Source organism: Salmo salar, chromosome 28 (assembly GCF_965601325.2).
Source record: "Salmo salar chromosome 28, fSalSal1, whole genome shotgun sequence".
Lineage (NCBI taxonomy): Eukaryota > Metazoa > Chordata > Actinopteri > Salmoniformes > Salmonidae > Salmo > Salmo salar.
Window position 1 is genome coordinate 9941652 of NC_138318.1, and position 21249 is coordinate 9962900.

General features: G+C 42.9%; 1 protein-coding gene across 1 annotated transcript in view; it reads right to left on the bottom strand.

Annotated features, from left to right (window-relative positions):
- pcdh15b (protocadherin-related 15b) overlaps window positions 1-21249 on the bottom strand; it is a 204932-nt gene that overhangs the window by 128941 nt on the left and 54742 nt on the right. Inside the window, 2 exon segments of the mRNA XM_082970434.1 lie at window positions 2606-2761; window positions 3283-3443. Coding sequence (XP_082826560.1) covers window positions 2606-2761; window positions 3283-3443 — 317 coding nt within the window.

The window sequence follows — 21249 nt, forward strand, 5'->3', positions numbered from 1 at the left end:
ATTCTGAGGTGGCTAGCTCAGCCAATCACCAACAAAGCCTTGCTCTTGGTCTTCTGAGAGGGGCGAGTGATTCGCAGCACTAGAATGGTTCCTTTCAGCTGTCATACCTGAGCCCCACAGTGGACCGCTATCAGATGTGAGAATAGAAGGTAATAGACTAGTGCCTGTTGGCAGCACCAAGGAAACCTGGGTATTTTAGCTCCTGAAAACTTTTTCAGGAACATGAACACACAAAGGATGTCAGATACAAGAGGAAGAGAGGAGAGGGTTCAGCGAAACACTACTGACATCAGCTATGGTTTGACTGGTACTGTAAAAATGTTTTCACTGAGCCGAATAGGAAAAACCTAATAGAAACCCACAGCAGGGACCCCAAATGTAATTTCTAAAGGAGGTGCTGTAATGAAAAGTAGAGGCACGATTCCATGTTTCCCATTCACAGAAATTGAAATCTACTCTGTCGTCTTTGACAAAATAGGGACGGCGGGTACACCCCATCCATTCTGCAATTTTGTTAACCGCAGAAATACATAAGCAGGCATTATTTAAGAGCTATCATTACCTCATTGGGATGCAAAGCTCTCCCAGCGCCAACCAGTCACAGACACACCTCTGGGAGCACATCACTCCTCCACGTCCCTTAGTCTGCACATCAGCGCCTCAGTGATAAACATTGCGTAACAGACTGTATGCATGAAGGCCCCCGTAATGAATGGATTAATGTAGTATAAAGAAGTGTAAAGTGCATTTAATAACCAAGGGGTTAAGTGTTTGCGGATTACTGCACGTCTTAGGAGTGTATTTATTGGGATACACAAGGAGAGGCCAAAAGATTCTCCCCATATGAGATAACAAGGTGTTGAAAGGTTAAGGCATATCTAGAACTGTCTGAAGACTAAGTGCCTGATTAACAAGTGTGAGTGATTCAGCCTTGACTATAACTCTTGATGCCAGTCTCAGGTGAAGGTGTAGTTAATGGAATTTTTAAACAGGGTCAAGGTCTCACAAGAGCATACAGCTAGCAAGCATGATTGGCATTCACTAACTCCCCATCCTCCCGCTTGCAACTTCAGCGGAAAGTTGGAATGCAAGCAAATAAGGCTCTCCAGATACTATATGACACACAGTACTGTCATGCCAAGTACGTCCATGTGTGCAGTCAAGATCTCACATTAGCAGATGTCTTCAGCTCAACAACATACTTCCTTCAACCGTGAAAACCTCTAACTGGTGTTATATCTCGCTCTGCTTCGACAGCGCTGTAGCTCTCCACTATGTGGGCTTAAACAGTTGACTGATGGACAGGAGACTGCATTCTATTGGACCCCTTATCTCTATCCAACACCTTGTTTGGATAGTCCGGTTTTCCCATCTGTAGTTGCTCTACAGGTCAACTATCTGTCGATATGCAACTATTTGGGCTCCGGTTAGGTTTAGAATAAGGGTTAGGGTAAGAGTTAAGTTTAGGGTTAGGATGAGGGTTAAGGTTAGGGTTAGAGCTAGGGTTAGTAGATAGTTAGTTGAAATGATGCTGATAGTCTGTAGAGCATCTGCAGATGAACTATCCAAGTAAAGTTTTGCCAACATTTCAAACTGCGTAAAAACAAATCTATAGAGCAGAATAATGAAAGCAACCATTTCCAATAGTTTGAGAACAGAAGCTTCTGCAGGGGCTGTCTTCTCTGTCTGCTACTCTGAAAGGCTGCTCGCTAATGAGCTCAATCTAACACAGAAACACTCAGGGGACCCTTTTTCTATTAGGGAAAAGCTGCAAAATCACCATGTAGCTACTTTTTCCCCTGGTGGGACACCAGACGCTCTGTGGCCCTCTATTCCTGGAGCCTATGGACAATGTACTGTTAAACCACAGAGACCCATGGAGGTCCCACTGTTAAACCACAGAGACCCATGGAGGTCCCACTGTTAAACCACAGAGCCCATGGAGGTCCCACTGTTAAACCACAGAGACCCATGGAGGTCCCACTTTTAAACCACAGAGACCCATGGAGGTCCCACTTTTAAACCACAGAGACCCATGGAGGTCCCACTTTTAAACCACAGAGACCCATGGAGGTCCCACTGTTAAACCACAGAGACCAATGGAGGTCCCACTTTTAAACCACAGAGACCCATGGAGGTCCCACTTTTAAACCACATAAAGACCCATGGAGGTCCCACTGTTAAACAGAGACCCAAGCAGTCCCAGGGGTGGGATGGGCCATCAATGTTAAACCACACAAAAAAATCAGGTCTCCTCCAGAATAAGATATGGGAAGATCCTACAGTAGCTATAGTTACAGACATTTTAATGACCACAGTCTTAGTCTCTTTAACAGTCAAAAAAGCTCCCTGGGAATAAATGTAATTAGATTTGAAGTTATTACCGTACCTACCAGTCCACAGTCACTGAGCAATGGCTAATATTTCACATTTTTACAGCTTTTCCCAAATTGTATGGCCCTATTCAGGTTGAACGGACTGAAATATTCAATACTAAGTAATGAGATACTGCTCAATGGTGGCCTGTGAACTCGGAGCGAGAGTCAGACACACCGTCTTGGATTGTAATAAAATATTTAACTAGGTTATCCTGGGGGGGTCTCACCTCATTTATGGCGACATAGTAGCGAGGCTTCTGGAACTGGGGCGCGTTGTCATTGCGATCCCTCACAACGATGCGCACCTCGTGTCGAATGATGCTCCCGACCAGCTCGTTGGTGCACTGAACCTGGACCACGATGGAATGGATGTAGGAGGGGGGCTAAAAGGGGGAAAAAATAAGCATAGTTTCAGAAGGAACCAAGGACAACGAGGGACAGTGTCATTAGCCTCCTATCAACTGGTTGACATTGAACAACATGACTGGGATTGATGTGTAGAACATGTAAAGAAAGTTATGCTTCAGATCAGACGTATGCTTTGCTTTTCTATCTTTTTAATCTCCGCAATTATCATAAACTACTCTAACACCGGTAGATAACATATGCCATTTAGCCAACGTTTTTATCCGGTGCACTGTTCAAAGTGTACAGTTCAGTGCATGTGCAGTACTTTTCTTTCAAGAACGGATAGGTTTGTTGCTTACACACTGTACATGTTTAATAGAAGAATGCAAAGAAACAACGTGGCTACAGTATGCTGTGGAGCTTATTTTACCTCAGGATGTATTTGAAGGGAATGTAAATGTGTAGCTAACTTGCAGTGAACTGTTTTTTTTTTCTTTAGAGTAACCCAAACCCCACAGCAAACATATGAATAGTCATTGCGTGTTTGAACGCTTACATCTCGGTCGAGGGCCCTGCCGGTGCTGTTCAGGTAGAGCCTCTGTCTGACCGGGTCCAGTATTACCCAGTGGTTGTAGTTGTCTCGGAGGGAGAGAGAGATGGTTCTGCCTGGGTCTTCCGCTCGGCCTTGGATTTGCATATTCTCAACCAAAAGCGTTCCTTATGAGACAAAAGAAAAGTGGTTCATTTGAAATGCAGCCAGGAGTTGATTGACAGAGCTGTGATAAATATACCTGCTGAGAGCAAGTTTTTCCCTAGGCAACATTCCCTTGTGTTGTTAATCTCACTCTTCTCGAGTGCTCTTTTACGAGCTATTGTTACGATCTTTCAGAAAAGCAGGAGTAGAGAGCAGTGTGCCCAGGAAAACAAAGATTCATAGAACTTATTTTCTGACAATGAAAACATCTTCTTATAGAAAAACCTCAACAACTGCTTGACTGAAATGTTTTCAAATCAAAGGAGACCATTTGAATGATACAAAACGTCTGAAAATATGTCTTAAACTATTGGTTTATAAAAACCAGGGAGGCGGCCAAGCTAAAATTACATTTGAGCTCTTTGTCTGAAACATGCTATGCCTGCTTTCCCACACACACTTTGCTGCTGCAGTCCAGATAAGGACTAACTGCCTGCCTGGTACCAAGCTTTGATGAAGCCCAAGCCTGAAGGTACTGCAGTCCACGTACATTCATTCTAATTCAGATAAGCACTGGCCAGTTCAGCCTATGCTAATTACACAGTACCTGGCTACATTAACATTTTTACATTTGAGTCATTTAGCAAACGCTCTTATCCAGAGCGAGTTACAGGAGAAATTAGGGTTAAGTGCCTCAAGGGCACCAGCAGATTTTTCACCAAATCGGCTCGGTGGATTTAAACAAGCGACCTTCTGGTTACTGGTCCAACGCTCTTAACCACAAGGCTACACGCGCACACACACCTTTTCTGACATCAACTGTTGTGCAGTTGGAAAGGCAATCAAACTTCAAACCCATGTCTAGCCTACATCCAGTATGCAGGTAGGCCAGAGGGAAGTCAGGGGAAGGGCAGACAAGCCCATGTCTCTCTTTCTCCTTTGCTAGCCAGGTCATGGCTGGTCCAGCCTGCTGTGGTGTGTCTCACACTAATGCTCATGGACAGTTGGAGCCCACTCACTGATACAGTGCCAGTCAAAAGTTTGGACACACCTACTCATTCAAGGGTTTTTCTTGATTTGTACTATTTTCTACATTGTAGAATAATAGTGAAGACATCAAAACTATGAAATGGAATCATGTAGTAAGCAAAAAAAAGTGTTAAACATATCAAAATATATTTTATATTTGAGATACTTCAAAGTAGCCACCCTTTGCCTCAATGACAGCTTTGCACACTCTTGGCATTTTCTCAACCAACTTCATGAATAATTATTTTCCAACAGTCTTGAAGGAGTTACCACATATGCTGAGCACTTGTTGGCTGCTTATCTTTCACTCTGCGGTCCAACTCATCCCAAGTCATCTCAATTGGGTTGAGGTTGGGTGATTGTGGAGGCCAGGTCATCTGATGCAGCACTCCATCACTCTCCTTCTTGGTCAAATAGCCCTTACACAGCCTGGAGGTGTGTTTCGGGTCATTGTCCTGTTGAAAAACAAATGATAGTCCCAGCGCAAACCAGATGGGATGGCGTATTGCTGCAGAATGCTGTGGTAGCCATGCTGGTTAAGTGTGCTTTGAATTCTAAATAAATCACAGACAGTGTCACCAGCAAAGCACCCCCACACCATCACACCTCCACCTCCATGCTTCACGGTGGGAACCACACATGCAGAGATCATCCATTCACCTACTCTGCGTCTCACAAAGACGGTTGGAACCAAAAATTGCAAATTTGGACTCATCAGATAAAATAACAGATTTCACAGGTCTAATGTCACATGTGCTTCTTGGCCCAAGCAAGTCTCTTCTTTTTATTGGTGTGCTTTAGTAGTGGTTTCTTTGCAGCAATTCGACCATGAAGGCCTGATTCACGCAGTCTCCGCTGAACAGTTGATGTTGAGATGTGTCTGTTACTCGAACTCTGTGAAGCATTTATTTGGGCTGCAATTTCTGAGGCTGGTAACTCTAATGAACTTATCCCCTGCAGCAGCGGTAACTCTGGGTCTTCCTTTCCTGTGGCGGTCCTCGTGAGAGCCAGTTTCATCACAGCACTTGATGGTTTTTGCGACTGCACTTGAAGAAACTTTCAAAGTTCTTGACATTTTCTGGATTGACTGACCTTCATGTCTTAAAGTAATGATGGACTGTCATTTCTCTTTGTTTATTTGAGCTGTTCTTGCCATAATATGGACTTGGTCTTTTACCAAATAGGGCTATCTTCTGTATACCACCCCTACCTTGTCACAACACAACTGACTGGCTCAAACCGATTAAGAAGGAAATTAATTCTACACTGCACACCTGTTAATTTAAATGCATTCAAGATGAACCTGGTTGAGAGAATGCCAAGAGTGTGCAAAGCTGTCATCGAGGCAAAGGGTGGCTCCTTTGAAGAATCAATTTTTTTTTAAACAAATCATTTGTTTAACTTCTCTAGGGCCAGTGGGACGAAATCGTCCCACCTACGTAACAGCCAGTGGAATCCTGTGGCGCGTTATTCAAATACCTTAGAAATGCTATTACTTCAATTTCTCAAACATATGACTATTTTACACCATTTTAAAGACAAGACTCTCGTTAATCTAACCACACTTTCCGATTTCAAAAAGGCTTTACAACGAAAGCAAAACATTAGATTATGTCAGCAGAGTACCCAGACAGAAATAATCAGACACCCATTTTTCAAGCTAGCATATAATGTCACAAAAACCCAGAAGACAGCTAAATGCAGCACTAACCTTTGATGATCTTCATCAGATGACACACCTAGGACATTATGTTATACAATACATGCATGTTTTGTTCAATCAAGTTCATATTTATATCAAAAACCAGCTTTTTACATTAGCATGTGACGTTCAGAACTAGCATACCCCCCGCAAACTTCCGGTGAATTTACTAAACATTTACTAAATTACTCACGATAAACGTTCACAAAAAGGATAACAATTATTCTAAGAATTATAGATACAGAACTCCTCTATGCACTCGATATGTCCGATTTTAAAATAGCTTTTCGGTGAAAGCACATTTTGCAATATTCTCAGTAGATAGCCCGGCATCACAGGGCTAGCTATTTAGACACCCAGCAAGTTTAGCACTCACCAAAGTCAGATTTACTATAAGAAAAATGTTATTACCTTTGCTGTTCTTCGTCAGAATGCACTCCCAGGACTTCTACTTCAATAACAAATGTTGGTCTGGTCCCAAATAATCCATTGTTATATCCAAACAGCGGCATTTTGTTAGTGCGTTCAAGACACTATCCGAAAGGGTAAAGAAGGGTGACGAGCACGGCGCATTTCGTGACCAAAAAAATTGTAAATATTCCATTACCGTACTTCGAAGCATGTCAACCGCTCTTTAAAATCAACTTTTTATGCAATTTTTCTCGTAAAAAAGCGATAATATTCCGACCGGGAATCTGCGTTTAGGTAAAAAGAGGAAAGAAAATAAAGCACGGGGTCGACTCGTGCACGCACCTAAGCCCATTGTCCTCTGATCGGCCACTTGCCAAAAGCGTAAATGTGTTTCAGCCTGGGGCTGCCTCGATATCATTCAGCTTTTTCCCGGGCTCTGAGAGCCTATGGGAGCCGTAGGAAGTGTCACGTTACAGCAAAGATCCTCAGTCTTCAATAAACAGAGACAAGAAGAACAAGATCTTGTCAGAGAGGGCACTTCCTGTAAGGAATCTTCTCAGGTTTTTGCCTGCCATATGAGTTCTGTTATACTCACAGACACCATTCAAACATTTTTAGAAACTTTAGGGTGTTTTCTATCCAAAGCCAATAATTATATGCATATTCTAGTTACTGGGCAGGAGTAGTAACCAGATTAAATCGGGTACGTTTTTTATCCGGCCGTGTCAATACTGCCCCCTACCGCCAACAGGTTAACACTTTTTTGGTTACTACATGATTCCATATGTGTTATTTCATAGTTTTGATGTCTTCACTATTATTCTACAATGTAGAAAATAGTCAAAATAAAGAAAAACCGTTGAATGAGTAGGTGTCCAAACTTTTGACTGGTACTGTTCTTACAATGACACTCCAACACACAAACAGACACACACATACGACATACGCTCACAACACAAAACACACACATGCATATTGACGCCAAACACACCTGTTCATTTTACATTTACATTTTAGTCATTTAGCAGATGCTCTTATCCAGAGCGACTTGCAGTAGTGAATGCATACATTTCATACATCACACTCTTCACAAACGGTGCTGCTACAGCTTATTATGTAACCTGATTGCCTAGTCACTTTTACCCCTACCTACATGTACATATTACCTCAACTACCTCGTACTCCTGCTCATTGACTCAGTACCGGTACTCCTTGTACACTGAACAAAAATATAAATATGCAACATTTAAGGTGTTGGTCCCATGTTTCATGAGCTGAAATAAAAGATCCCAGAAATGTTCCATACGCACAAAAAGCGTATTTCTCACAAATGTTGTTTACATCGCTGTTAGTGAGCATTTCTCCTTTGCTAAAATAATCCATCCACCAGACAGGTGTGGCATTTCAAGAAGCTGATTAAACAGCACAATAATTACACATGTGCACCTTGTGCTGGGTACAAGAAAAGGCCACTCTAAAAATGTGCAGTTTTGTCACACAACACAATGCCAAAGATGTCTCAAGTTTTGAGGGTGTGTGGAATTGGCATGCTGACTGCATGAACGTCCATCAGAGCTGTTGCCAGAGTATTTAATGCTAATTTATCTACCATAAACCACCTCCAGCATCGCTTTAGAGGATTTGGCAGTACGTCCAACTGGCTTCACAATCGCAGACCACGTGTATGGTGTCGTGTGGGCGAGCGATTTGCTGAAGTCAACATTGTGAACAGAGTGCCCCATGGTGGCAGTGGGATTAGGCATAAACTATGCACAACGAACACAATTGCATTTTATCAATGGCAATTTGAATGCATATCTGTATTCCCAGATATGTGAAACCCATAGATTAAGGACTAATTAATTGATTTACTCATTAAGTGTAACTCAGTAAAATCAAAATAATTGTTGCATGTTGTTTATATTTTTGTTGAGTATACATAGCTTTGTTATTGTTATTTATTCTGTTACTATTTTTCATTCTCAGATTTTCTTACCTTTTAACTCCGCACTGTTGGGAAAGGGCTCGTAATTAAGCATTTCATAGCAAAGTCTACACCTGTTGTATTTGCCGCATTTGACAAATACATTTTGACTTGAGTAGTTAACCTCAGGCTGGCTCCAGCCTCTAGCAGCGCTGGCTGAGTGACCTGGAGTAGTTAACCTCAGGCTGGCTCCAGCCTCTAGCAGCGCTGGCTGAGTGACCTGGAGTAGTTAACCTCAGGCTGGCTCCAGCCTCTAGCAGCGCTGGCTGAGTGACCTGGAGTAGTTAACCTCAGGCTGGCTCCAGCCTCTAGCAGCTCTGGCTGAGTGACCTGGAGTAGTTCTGCTTAGCGCGCAGACCTTTGCAAGAAAGACAGATGAAATGTACTCAACACGACTCTCCAACCTCACGACTCTCCTTGACTGTTTGACTGTTCTTAGTGCACGGTAAAAACAGCTGTGACCTACATTAAGTGTCATAGAGTCGGAAGTTTTCCTATCAAGGCACAGCAGGCTATAAGGACTGATAAATACTGATAAACTGAGGCGCAGTTTAACGCAAACACATATTTGAGGATTACCGTTGCTTTATGTTGACAGAATATGGGAATGTAAAAGCCACAACTTCTGCTTGAAGCAGTTTACTATCGTGTTTGAAGCATGTTTCTGACAACAGACTAGAATGCTTGGCTATGTAGAATTTGAATAAGCACGAGTATGTGTATGGCGAATGATCAAGATTGGATTTACATTAGTGTGCATGCTACCAAAACCCTGTCACCTTCAGTAATTCTTTCATTTACATTTTCCATGGCTCTTTTTTACTATATAGTCGGTTCCTACCTAAATTCCTTAATACAATTTTTAAGTAGCCTGATTGGAAAACCAGGGTCTCTGTAGACAGAGATCCTCAAAAGATCTGCATGTTCAATCAACAGATGACTACACGCACACACACACACACACTCAGCCTTAGGTTTGAAACTGTCTCTTAAAAGTTGAACTCACCACCCCTTTGCTTTTGTTTTGGCGTGATGTGCTGTACGTTGTCGTTGAGGTAACTAGGTCCAGTGTACTTCTCCACCTATACAATAGTAACTGTTGACCAGAGAAGACTCTGGGAAGTGGAAACAATGCATGTAACTAAGCCAATATCTACAGGGAAAAACGAAAGAGAATTACAAGCCGAGCTGAAAAGCTTAATAGGTTTTGTTTTTACATTTACTAGATGAAGAGAGCGTAAGGAATTCGCACAAGTAAACGTCCCAAATTTCTATGAGAAACTGGGGTGAGACTTGGTTCACTGGCTGCATCATTTCTCTAATGTGCTAAGGGACTCTTCTTCCTTGTGATGGTGTTTATTTTAAATGTTTGATGACAGACAATATAGTTCACTTGTTCATTTGCTGGACAGAAAAAGCAGAAATATCTGCAATTCTCAACTGTGATTCACGTGTCAGACAGACACACAAACGGACAAAACGTCAATCTCCACTGGAACCCTCGTCAGATCAAGTCATCAATTTTGAAAGATATCCAAAGCAGAAGTGTCAGGCTTTCCCGGAAGATCAGCTATTGGTGCTGGAACATTTCGATTCGTTACACATTTGTTATACCATCTACACATTATTCATGTCTTCCTTATCGCTCTCTAAATCGTACCTCATTCCCTGCTCTCCTCCTGCTATGTTTGTGTACAGCAGCAAGATGGTTGTTATTCTACACTGATGGTTAAAGAACACATTAGTGGCTGATGCTGACAGTGTTTGAGCTACACTACAGGTACAGACTGCACTCCACTCCCTGTTCTCCGGCAGCTGTAGGCTGACATTTGACTAGCAGTGAGCGGAGTCGTGCAGGTCCGTCAGCAGCTGGCACATGGGATGGCATCTTGGCAGCCTGACATGGTCCTGCAAGCTGGCAGAGCACCTGTGACTGGTGATGTAGACGGGAGGGGGGGGGGCTTGGCTTGGCTCTCTGTCTGATCATACTGGGCTCCAGCCTCCAGGACACCGGGAGAAGGTTGCTGCTGGGTCAGGCTGGCTGTTTACACGTTAGCACAATGTTCCCATTCACCCCATGCAGACAAAGCATATACAGTAGGACAGGCAGCAGAGAGACTTGCTGATGTTGGTCCATTATCTCTTCTGGAATTGCCCAGACGGTGTAGAGTACCCTCGTTGGCAGGGATATTTTGTTAGTAGGCATACTGCTATTGGGCATATTGTTGGGGGATGTAAATGACTGCACATCACCCGACGTCAATCTCAAGCTTTTTATATGGAATAACGGAGACCACAAAATCCTGACGGTTATTGAATAAATTCCTTACATCTGAGCTGTAGAGTGCCTGTCTACAGTACCTTATTTTCTTTTTATAAATACCAGAGACCATGGCATGGAATGTAAGCATTTACATTCGCCTATCATTGTCAGTGGGGTTTTAGTCACACACAGTATAGAAGGCCTTGCAGTTTGAGACAAAAGCCTATAGGAGTGATCAACTAGTTTGTCATAACTGCCACGATCAAGTAGTAGACGTCTGATCTGCTCGGCTGCTCTCTCTATAGATGGGTTGGCTGACAACGTCACGAAAACGATGTGCACGCCTCCATGGGGCAGAAGTCAGCCTGTTGTCGTGATTCTGGTTGGCCAGATTGCTGGCAAGAATGACAAGAAACTGCCATCGCAAGTGGCTCATTTCAGCTTGTTTTATCATGTTGTTGATACCATGTCTTGTAGAGCTTACAAGTTGTCAACAATCTAAGCCAACCTCATCTGTTTTGCCCCGTTGTTGCTAAAAAAAAAAAACAACCCGTCTACAACTCCATAAAAAAAGCCCCTACAGCAAACAGTCTTTCAATTTCACTCTCACTTGGCAAACCTGATCCAATGACCTGCAATCTATTTTCCTTCTGTGAGGGTTCTCCCACTCACTGACGTGCCAATCACAAACGTTGTTTTGCCTCTTGACGCACATCAGCATTTGTTGTGATACCATCAAAGGCGAAGACAAACATATGTTGTTCGTTTCTACATACACTGTGGTGATGAACAGTACTCAAATGAAGAACATGGGAGAGCAGCTTCCCGGTCTATTGCACGTGGCAAAAGCAAAATACATACAAAAACATTATTGTTTTAGTGTGTACGTGTATTTTATGTTGAGTATGAAGTCTGAGGATCATTGATGAGATATCAACAGTGTTATACATACGCTTAATACGGTATGAAAATTGGAAATAAAAGTTAGACTTGATACAGGTAAATGTTTTATTTAAAAGAGGGGGAACTTTTGCTTCACATATTTTCCCTTCAATTGAATCCAAGAAAATATAATGTTTTTGGCCATTGACAATGATAATAAATAGTCTATTTCGCCCTGACATTACTTGACAAGTCAGCAACTCTGGCTCGGAGGAGTCCGAAGATTAAAATTACATGAGTAAAATCAAATGGGCGTAGCAGGGGTGGAGGGTTAGATTTCCTGCAGGATGTACTGGTACATTAAATAAGCTCTTCACAAAACATTAGGCAGGGAGCGAGTCGACGTGACCAATGGTGACCGACACAGTACAGCCTTGTTCATCGTCTTCATCTCCAAGGCTCCATCTGCTTCTAGAAATAACGGTGCTTTGTGGGATGTGGGACCAGACACACACATTTTACTTACACACTAGAGTACATGTATGAGGTAATGACCTGGCAGTGTCCGTTTGGGATATTTGCTACCATCACCATGAAGCCTAAAGACATTTTACACTTTCAAGACCCCTAACCTGAGGACAATTGGACATGGTCCCCATAAACTGGCCTAAATATTTGACAATCTGCTGCTACTGCAGTCCTTAAAAGGACCTGATCACTACCATTCCACGAGCCTGGGACTATTTTGGTCTATGAGAAGAGACATTTAATCAAGAAACATAGTCCAAGGCTCTAGCTAGGTCTCATAGAACTGTGAGCACAATGCCGATCTGTCCGTCTACCAGTCCAGGATGAAATAGAGCAGTGGCTGGCGGAGAGTCCTAATGCAAACCACCACGCAGTCTGGGAAGAAAGGGGACGCAGGCAGCAACAACACAGGTTCTCAATCACTGAATGATAGCACTTCTCCTAAACAGTACAGACCTGGGTAAAGATGCTTAGGGATAAAAGGGTTTTAGGGTAATGTTTCGTATTATGTATTACTGTAAAGATATGTATTGCTCGAATCTGACTGGAACGGCATAAATGTTATTGCATAACCAACTTTAAAATATTTCCAATATTTTACGGTTGCCACATTATAGGGATAATAAATAGGGATAATAAAATACAAGTGGAGTTAAGAGGTGAGGAATTAACCAGGAGATGGGAAACAAGGAAGTGTAAAAAATATTAAAATTTGAGGTGAGAAAAGAGTGGCCCGTTCAGTAGCTAACCAGGACTGGTTGTCCTCCATTCCATCTCCTCCTTCCCCATTTCAATAGTCCAGTCCTGGTCATCTTTTCTGCCTGACACCTATCCCTTAGCATGGTGTACTGTATGTATCGCATGGGGTTTTAAAAATGGCATCGAGATTTGGTACCAGACTACCTATCCCCTGCCTCCTTTGACTCTGTCCCTCTCAGAAGCTCCCCTTCACACTCAGTCCTGTCCTATTAGATTAATAACCCCTATCCTTCCTCGTGATGTCACAATTGGTTCCTATCCCTCTCGTTACCTGACCTCGCCCCCTTCTCATCACCTTTGTCTCCTGTGCTATTGTGTGGACACTCAAGAAGGGGACCTTGAAATTGGCCCCAGGGTTGCTGATCCACTAATCTCCTCTCTCCTGCCTCACAGTGTGTGTGTGAGGGAATACCTCACTACTGTGTGACCCTCGGGTGCACCTCCATCACACTCACTGGCCCCACACCTCAGATTTCATCATCCACACCTGACACTCGCCACTGTGCCTCGACATTAAAAGACCATAGGAGAGCAAAACTCATCTAGCAATGAACCCCATGTCACAGTGTCTATTGTTTTAGCCCAGTTGAATTTGCAGAGAAATACAGAGCAATTCTCAAAGTCTGCTAAGGTTATATCTTCAAATGACACTTACCTTAGGTTTATATGCCATGGCAATCATACATAAAATTGTCCCTTTATAATAAAAAGTTGTCAGGGCTATAACTTTATTCATTTCCTAATAAATGACTTTCCAGCTGTCAGAACGGAGTGAAGTACACCTGAAAAAACTCATGAATTTACTGAGACAAGCCAAAGTTTTAAGGAAATGGGTTCACAAATTTACAGCTGACCTGATTTGCTTTCATTTTAGAGCGAAATCTTTAAGGTGTCTGCAGAGAGGTCTATTCTCCAAATGCATCTCACAGAACAGTGATTTTGGCAACACTCCCTCTCTGTCTCTAGCTGGAAAATGATGATTGAATTCAACTTCGGGGAGAATGATTATTTTGCTATGTTAATCTGTGTGATACACAGTACTTGGTTTGTGGTCTGTCACTGTTTTTCCAAAGCTTAGACGTGTTTCTTTATGCCTGCACAAGGAAGCAAACTCTGAAATTCAAAAGGGGGGCCCATGAAATCAATGTTATTGAATAAATAAATTCACTGTGGATCAGTGAACAACTACAAACATACTATATGAAAAATATCCTGGTGCCAATCTAAAATATATTCTCGACAGCAATTGCTTCGGATAAGTATAGCGTATGGCTTAAACTACATAACATGTGATTTCTTATGCTGAGGCATGGTTCATCCATTAAGTGAGGAGTTAAAAGCGCTTTCACGCAGTATGGGGTGAAAATCACAGGTAAATTACTGTTTCATGAGGAACAAATTCCCTTTAATCCTCTGACCTTGGCAAATATACAGTTGAACTAAAGAGCTTTTCAATGCAAACACATTCTGACTCCTGCACAAAACCTCTCTCACAAAAATAATTATGCGCGATTAAATGCATACTTTACAATAGAAAGAAATTCATGCTCTATGAATACAAATTAGCACTGGCTTTGATACTGCAAGTCAAATTGGAAAAGTATTGTTGTCCATCAATAATGTGAAACCAGATGGAAAACTTCTTAGGATGGTAGCGTACTATATTGCCACTCCTGTTATCTTCAATCTGTGCCTGGAGAAAAGTGTTTGTCCTCGGACCTGGAGGGAAAATAAAGTAATTCCGCTAGCCAAGAATGGTAAAGCGCCCTTTACTGGTTCGAACAGCCAACCAATCAGCTTGCTGCCAGCAATTAGCAAACTTTTGGATTTTTGTTGTTGTTGATACAGTGCTGTTTCTCTGTGAACAAATTAACAATATACTTTCAGCATGCTTATAGAGAAGGGCATTCAACATGTACTGCACTGACACAAATAAGCTTTACATCCTCTACCATATCATGGGTTGAGAGCAATCTATCCAACATAACACAGAGGGTTCTCTTTCATGGAAGCTTCTCCAATGTAAAACATTAGTGTGGTGTTCCGCAAGGCAGCTGTCTCGGTCATTTACTGCTCTCTATTTTTACTAATGATCTACCACTAGCCTTTAACAAAGCCTGTATGTCTATGTACGCTGATGATTCAACATTATACCCATCAGCAACCACAGCAAGTGAAACCACGGCAACCCTAAACAAAGAGTTGCAGTCAGTTTTAGAATGGGTGGCTAGTAATGAACTAGTCCTGAATAGATCTAAAACTAAAAGCAGAGGTCTGGGAGGTCTGTCTGTGATAACGAGATACTCAGCATTTTTAAAACAACAGTCAACCAAACAAGTCCTGCAGGCTCTAGTTTGATCTAATCTTGACTATTGCCCGATGCTGCAAAGAAGGACCTAGTGTCACGCCCTGACCTTAGAGAGTCTGTTTTATTCTCTATTTGGTTAGGTCAGGGTGTGACTTGGGTGGGCAAATCTTTGTTTATATTTCTTTGTTGGCCTAGTATGGTTCCCAATCAGAGGCAGCTGTTTATCGTTGTCTCTGATTGGGGATCATACTTAGGCAGCCCTTTTTCCCACCTGAGATCGTGGGATCTTGTTTTTGCATTGTGCTGTCTAGCCCTGCAGAACATTACATTCGGTTTTACATTTTCTTGTTTTGTTGGTGTTCATTATTAAAGTAATGACGTACGCCTACTACGCTGCACCTTGGTCTCCCCATTCAAACAATGAGCGTAACACCTAGAAAAGCTGCATCTGGCCCAGAACAGAGCAGCACATCTTGCCCGTCAATGCACACAGAGGACTAATGTCAACAGTATTTATGTCAGTCTCTCTTGGCTCAAAGTAGAAGAGAGATTGACTGCATCAATTCTTGTTTTTGTGAGAATGTGCTGAACTTCCAAATTGTCTATATAATCAACTTACATATAGCTCTGACATGAAACATACAGTATTATATAGAGCCATGATTGAATGGAACTCCCTTCCATCTCATGTAGACAAGGGGCGGCAGGTAGCCTTGTGGTTAGAGCGTTAGTAGTGGTTTCTTTGCAGCAATTCGACCATGAAAGCCGGTTTCACGCAGTCTCCTCTGAATAGTTGATGTCTGTTACTTGAACTCTGTGAAGCCTTTATTTGGGCTGCACACCTGTTAATTGAAATGCATTCCAGGTGATGAAGCTGGTTGAGAGAATGCCAAGAGTGTGCAAAGCAGTCATCAATGCCTGTGTTTCAGACATAAAGAAGTGGATGGCTGCAAACTTTCTACTTTTAAACTCGGACAAAACAGAGATGCTTGTTCTAGGTCCCAAGAAACAAAGAGATCTTCTGTTGAATCTGACAATTAATCTGGATGGTTGTACAGTCGTCTCAAATAAAACTGTGAATGACCTCGGCGTTACTCTGGACCCTGATCTCTCTTTTGAAGAACATATCAAGACTGTTTCAAGGACAGCTTTTTTCCATCTACGTAACATTGCAAAAATCAGAAACTTTCTGTCCAAAAATGACGCAGAAAAATGTATCCATGCTTTTGTTACTTCTAGGCTGGACTACTGCAATGCTCTACTTTCCGGCTACCCGGATAAAGCACTAACCAAACTTCAGTTAGTGCTAAATACGGCTGCTAGAATCCTGACTGATCATATTACTCCAGTGCTAGCCTCCCTACACTGGCTTCCTGTTAAGGCAAGGGCTGATTTCAAGGTTTTACTGCTAACCTACAAAGCATTACATGGGCTTGCTCCTACCTATCTTTCCGATTTGGTCCTGCCGTACATACCTACACGTACGCTACGGTCACAAGACGCAGGCCTCCTAATTGTCCCTAGAATTTCTAAGCAAACGGCTGGAGGTAGGGCTTTCTCCTATAGAGCTCCATTTTTATGGAATGGTCTGCCTACCAATGTGAGAGACGCAGACTCAGTCTCAACCTTTAAGTCTTTACTGAAGACTTATCTCTTCAATAGGTCCTATGATTAAGTATAGTCTGGCCCAGGAGTGTGAAGGTGAACGGAAAGGCTGGAGCAACGAACCGCCCTTGCTGTCTCTGCCTTGCCGGTTCCCCTCTTTCCACTGGGATTCTCTGCCTCTAACCCTTTTACAGGGGCTGAGTCACTGGCTTACTGGTGTTCTTCCATGCCGTCCATGGGAGGGGTGCGTCACTTGAGTGGGTTGAGTCACTGACGTGGTCTTCCTGTCTGGGTTGGCGCCCCCCCTTGGGTTGTGCCATGGCGGAGATCGTTGTGGGCTATACTCGGCCTTGTCTTAGGACGGTAAGTTGGTGGTTGGAGACATCCCTCTAGTGGTGTGGGGGCTGTGCTTTGGCAAAGTGGGTGGGGTTATATCCTGCCTGTTTGGCTCTGTCCGGGGGTATCATCAGATGGGGCCACAGTGTCTTCTGATCCCTCCTGTCTCAGCCTCCAGTATTTATGCTGCAGTAGTTTATGTGTCGGGGGGCTAGGGTCAGTCTGTTACATCTGGAGTATTTCTCTTGTCTTATCCGGTGTCCTGTGTGAATTTAAATATGCTCTCTCTAATTCTCTCTTTCTGTCTTTCTCTCGGAGGACCTGAGCCCTAGGACCATGCCTCAGGACTACCTGGTATGATGACTCCTTGCTGTCCCTAGTCCACCTGGCCGTGCTGCTGCTCCAGTTTCAACTGTTCTGCCTGCGGCTATGGAACCCTGACCTGTTCACCGGACGTGCTTGTTGCACCCTCGACAACTACTATGATTATTATTATTTGACCATGCTGGTCATTTATGAACATTTTAACATCTTGACCATGTTCTGTTATAATATCCACCCTGCACAGCCAGAAGAGGACTGGCCACCCCTCATAGCCTGGTTCCTCTCTAGGTTTCTTCCTAGGATTTTTGGCCTTTCTAGGGAGTTTTTCCTAGGGAGTTTTTCCTAGCCACCGTGCTTCTTTCACATGCATTGCTTGCTGTTTGGGGTTTTAGGCTGGGTTTCTGTACAGCACTTTGAGATATCAGCTGATGTACGAAGGGCTATATAAATAAATTTGATTTGATTTGATCAAGGCAAAGGATGGCTGTTTGAAGTATGTTTGTTTTGTTTACTACATGATTCCACATGTTATTTCCTTGTTATGATGTCTTCACAATGTAGAAAATAGTAAAAAAGAAAAGAAAACCCTTGAATGAGTAGTTGTTCTAAAACCTTTAACCGATATAGATAGATAGATATATAATTCAGCAAAAAAAGAAACGGCCCTTTTTCAGGACCCTGTCTTTCAAAGAATTCGTAAAAATTCAAATAACGTCACAGATCTTCATTGTAAAGGGTTTAAACACTGTTTCCCATGCTTGTTCAATGAACCATAAACAATTAATGAACATGCACCTGTGGAACGGTCAGTAAGACACTAACACCTTACAGACGGTAGGCAATTAAGGTCACAGTTATGAAAACTTAGGACACTAAAGAGGCCTTTCTACTGACTCTGAAAAACACCAAAAGAAAGATGCCCAGGGTCCCTGCTCATCTGCGTGAACGTGCCTTAGGCATGCTGCAAGGAGGCATGAGGACTGCAATTTATTGCCCTGGCCACATCTGCAATGTCCGAACTGTGAGACGTCTAAGACAGCGCTACAGGTAGACAGGACGGAGAGCTGATCGTCCTCGCAGTGGCAGACCACGTGTAACAATACCTGCACAGGATCGGCACATCCGAACATCACACCTGCGGGACAGGTACAGGATGGCAACAACAACTGCCCGAGTTACACCAGGAACGCACAATCCCTCCATCAGTGCTCAGACTGTCCGCAATAGGCTGGACTAAGGGCTCATAGGCCTATTGTAAGGCAGGTCCTCACCAGACATCACCAGCAACAATGTCACCTATGAGCACAAACCCACCGTCGCTGGACCAGACAGGACTGGCAAAAAGTGCTCTTCACTGACGAGTCGCGGTTTTGTCTCACCAGGGGTGATGTCGGATATGAGTTTATCGTCGAAGGAATGAGAGTTACACCAAGGCCTGTACTCTGGAGCGGGATCAATTTGGAGGGTCTGTCATGGTCTGGGGCGGGGTGTCACAGCATCATCGGACTGAGCTTGTTGTCATTGCAGGCAATCTCAATGCTGTGCGTTACAGGGAAGACATCCTCCTCCCTAATGTGGTACCCTTCCTGCAGGCTCATCCTGACATGACCCTCCAGCGTAACAATGCCACAGCCATACTGCTCGTTCTGTGCGTGATTTCCTGCAAGACAGGAATGTCAGTGTTCTGCCATGGCCAGCGAAGAGCCCGGATCTTAATCCCATTGAGCATGTTTGGGACCTGTTGGATCGGATGGTGAGGGCTAGGGCCATTCCCCCCAGAAATGTCCGGGAACTTGCAGGTGCCTTGGTGGAAGAGTGGAGTAACATCTCACAGCAAGAACTGGAAAATGTGTTGCAGTCCATGAGGAGGAAATGCACTGCAGTACTTAATGCAGCTGGTGGCCACACCAGGTACTGAATGTTACTTTTGATTTTGACCCCCCTTTGTTCAGGGACACATTATTCAATTTCTCTTAGTCACGTCTGTGGAACTTGTTCAGTTTATGTCTCAGTTGTTGAATCTTGTTATGTTCATACAAATATTTACACATGTTAAGTTTGCTGAAAATAAACGCAGTTGACAGTGAGTGAGAGGAGGTTTCTTTTTTTTCCTGAGATTAGATTATATACAGTACCAGTAAAAGGTTTGCACACACCTACTCATTCAAGAGTTTATTTCTTTTTTCATTATTTTTACTACATCATCAAAACTATGAAATAACATATGGAATCATGTAGTAATCAAAAAAGTGTTAAACAAATCAAATATATTTTAGATTTTTGATTCTTCAAAGTAGCCACCCTTTGCCTTGATGACAGCTTTGCACACTCTTGGCATTCTCTCAACCAGCTTCATGAGGAATGCTTTTCCAACAGTCTTGAAGGAGTTCCCACATATGCTGAGCATTTGTTGGCTGCTTTTCCTTCACTCTGCAGTCCAACTCATCCCAAACCATCTCAATTGGGTTGAGGTTGGGTGATTGTGGAGGACAGGTTATCTGTTGCAGCACCTCATCTCTCTCAAATAACTCTTACACAGCCTGGAGGTGTGTTTTGGTCATTGTCCTGTTGAAAAACAAATGATAGTCCTACTAAGAACAAACCAGATGGGATGGCGTATCGCTGCAGAATGCGTGTGCCTTGAATTCTAAATAAATCTCAGACAGTGTCACCAGCAAAGCACCATCACACCTCCTCCTCCATGCTTCATGGTGGGAACCACACATTCAGAGATCATCCATTCACCTACTCTGTGTCTCACAAAGAAACGGCGGTTGTAACCAAGAAATTTCAAATTTGGACTACCAGTCTAATGTCCATTGCTTGTGTTTCTTGGCCCAAGCAAGTCTTTTCTTATTGGTGTCCTTTAGTAGGGGTTTCTTTGCAGCAATTCGACCATGAAGGCCTGATTCACGCAGTCTCCTCTGAACAGTTGATGTTTAGATGTGTCTGTTACTTTAACTCTATTAATCTGAGGTGCAGTTCACTCTAATGAACTTATCCTCTGGAGCAGAGGTAACTCTGGGTCTTCCTTTCCTATGACGGTCCCCATGAGAGCCAGTTTCATCATAGCGCTTGATGGTTTTTGCGACTGCACTTGAAGAAACTTTCAAAGTTCTTGAAATGTTCTGGATTGGCTGACCTTAATTTCTTGAAGTAACGATGGACTATTGTTTCTCTTTGCTTATTTGAGCTGTTCCTGTACCTCATGTACCTCATGAAGCTAGTTGAAAGAATGTGCAAAGCTGCCATCAAGGCAAAGGGTGGCTACTTTGATCATTCTCAAATATAAAATATATTTAGATTGTTTTTAACACTTTTACTACATGATTCCATATGTGTTATTTCATAGTTTTGATGTCTTTACTATTATTCTGCAAAGTAGAAAATATATATTTTTCTTAATTTTAAAAATGAAATGCGTAGGTGTGTCCAAACTTTTGACTTGTACTTTATATATCCACTCACCGGCCTGTTTATTAGGACCATCCCCTTCGCGAAAATGGATTGCTTTTTACAGACAGTGACTCACGTGGCCGTGTCTTCTATAACAAGCTGGCAGACGGGCATTGAGGTATTCAGTTTCAGCTCGACTGAACATTTCCCGCGAACGGTTGGAAAATAATTTTGGTTCCAACCCCTGACTCGAACCAGCACCGCCACCTTGGGGAGCTGTAGACAGTCCTGGTGACAAGGTG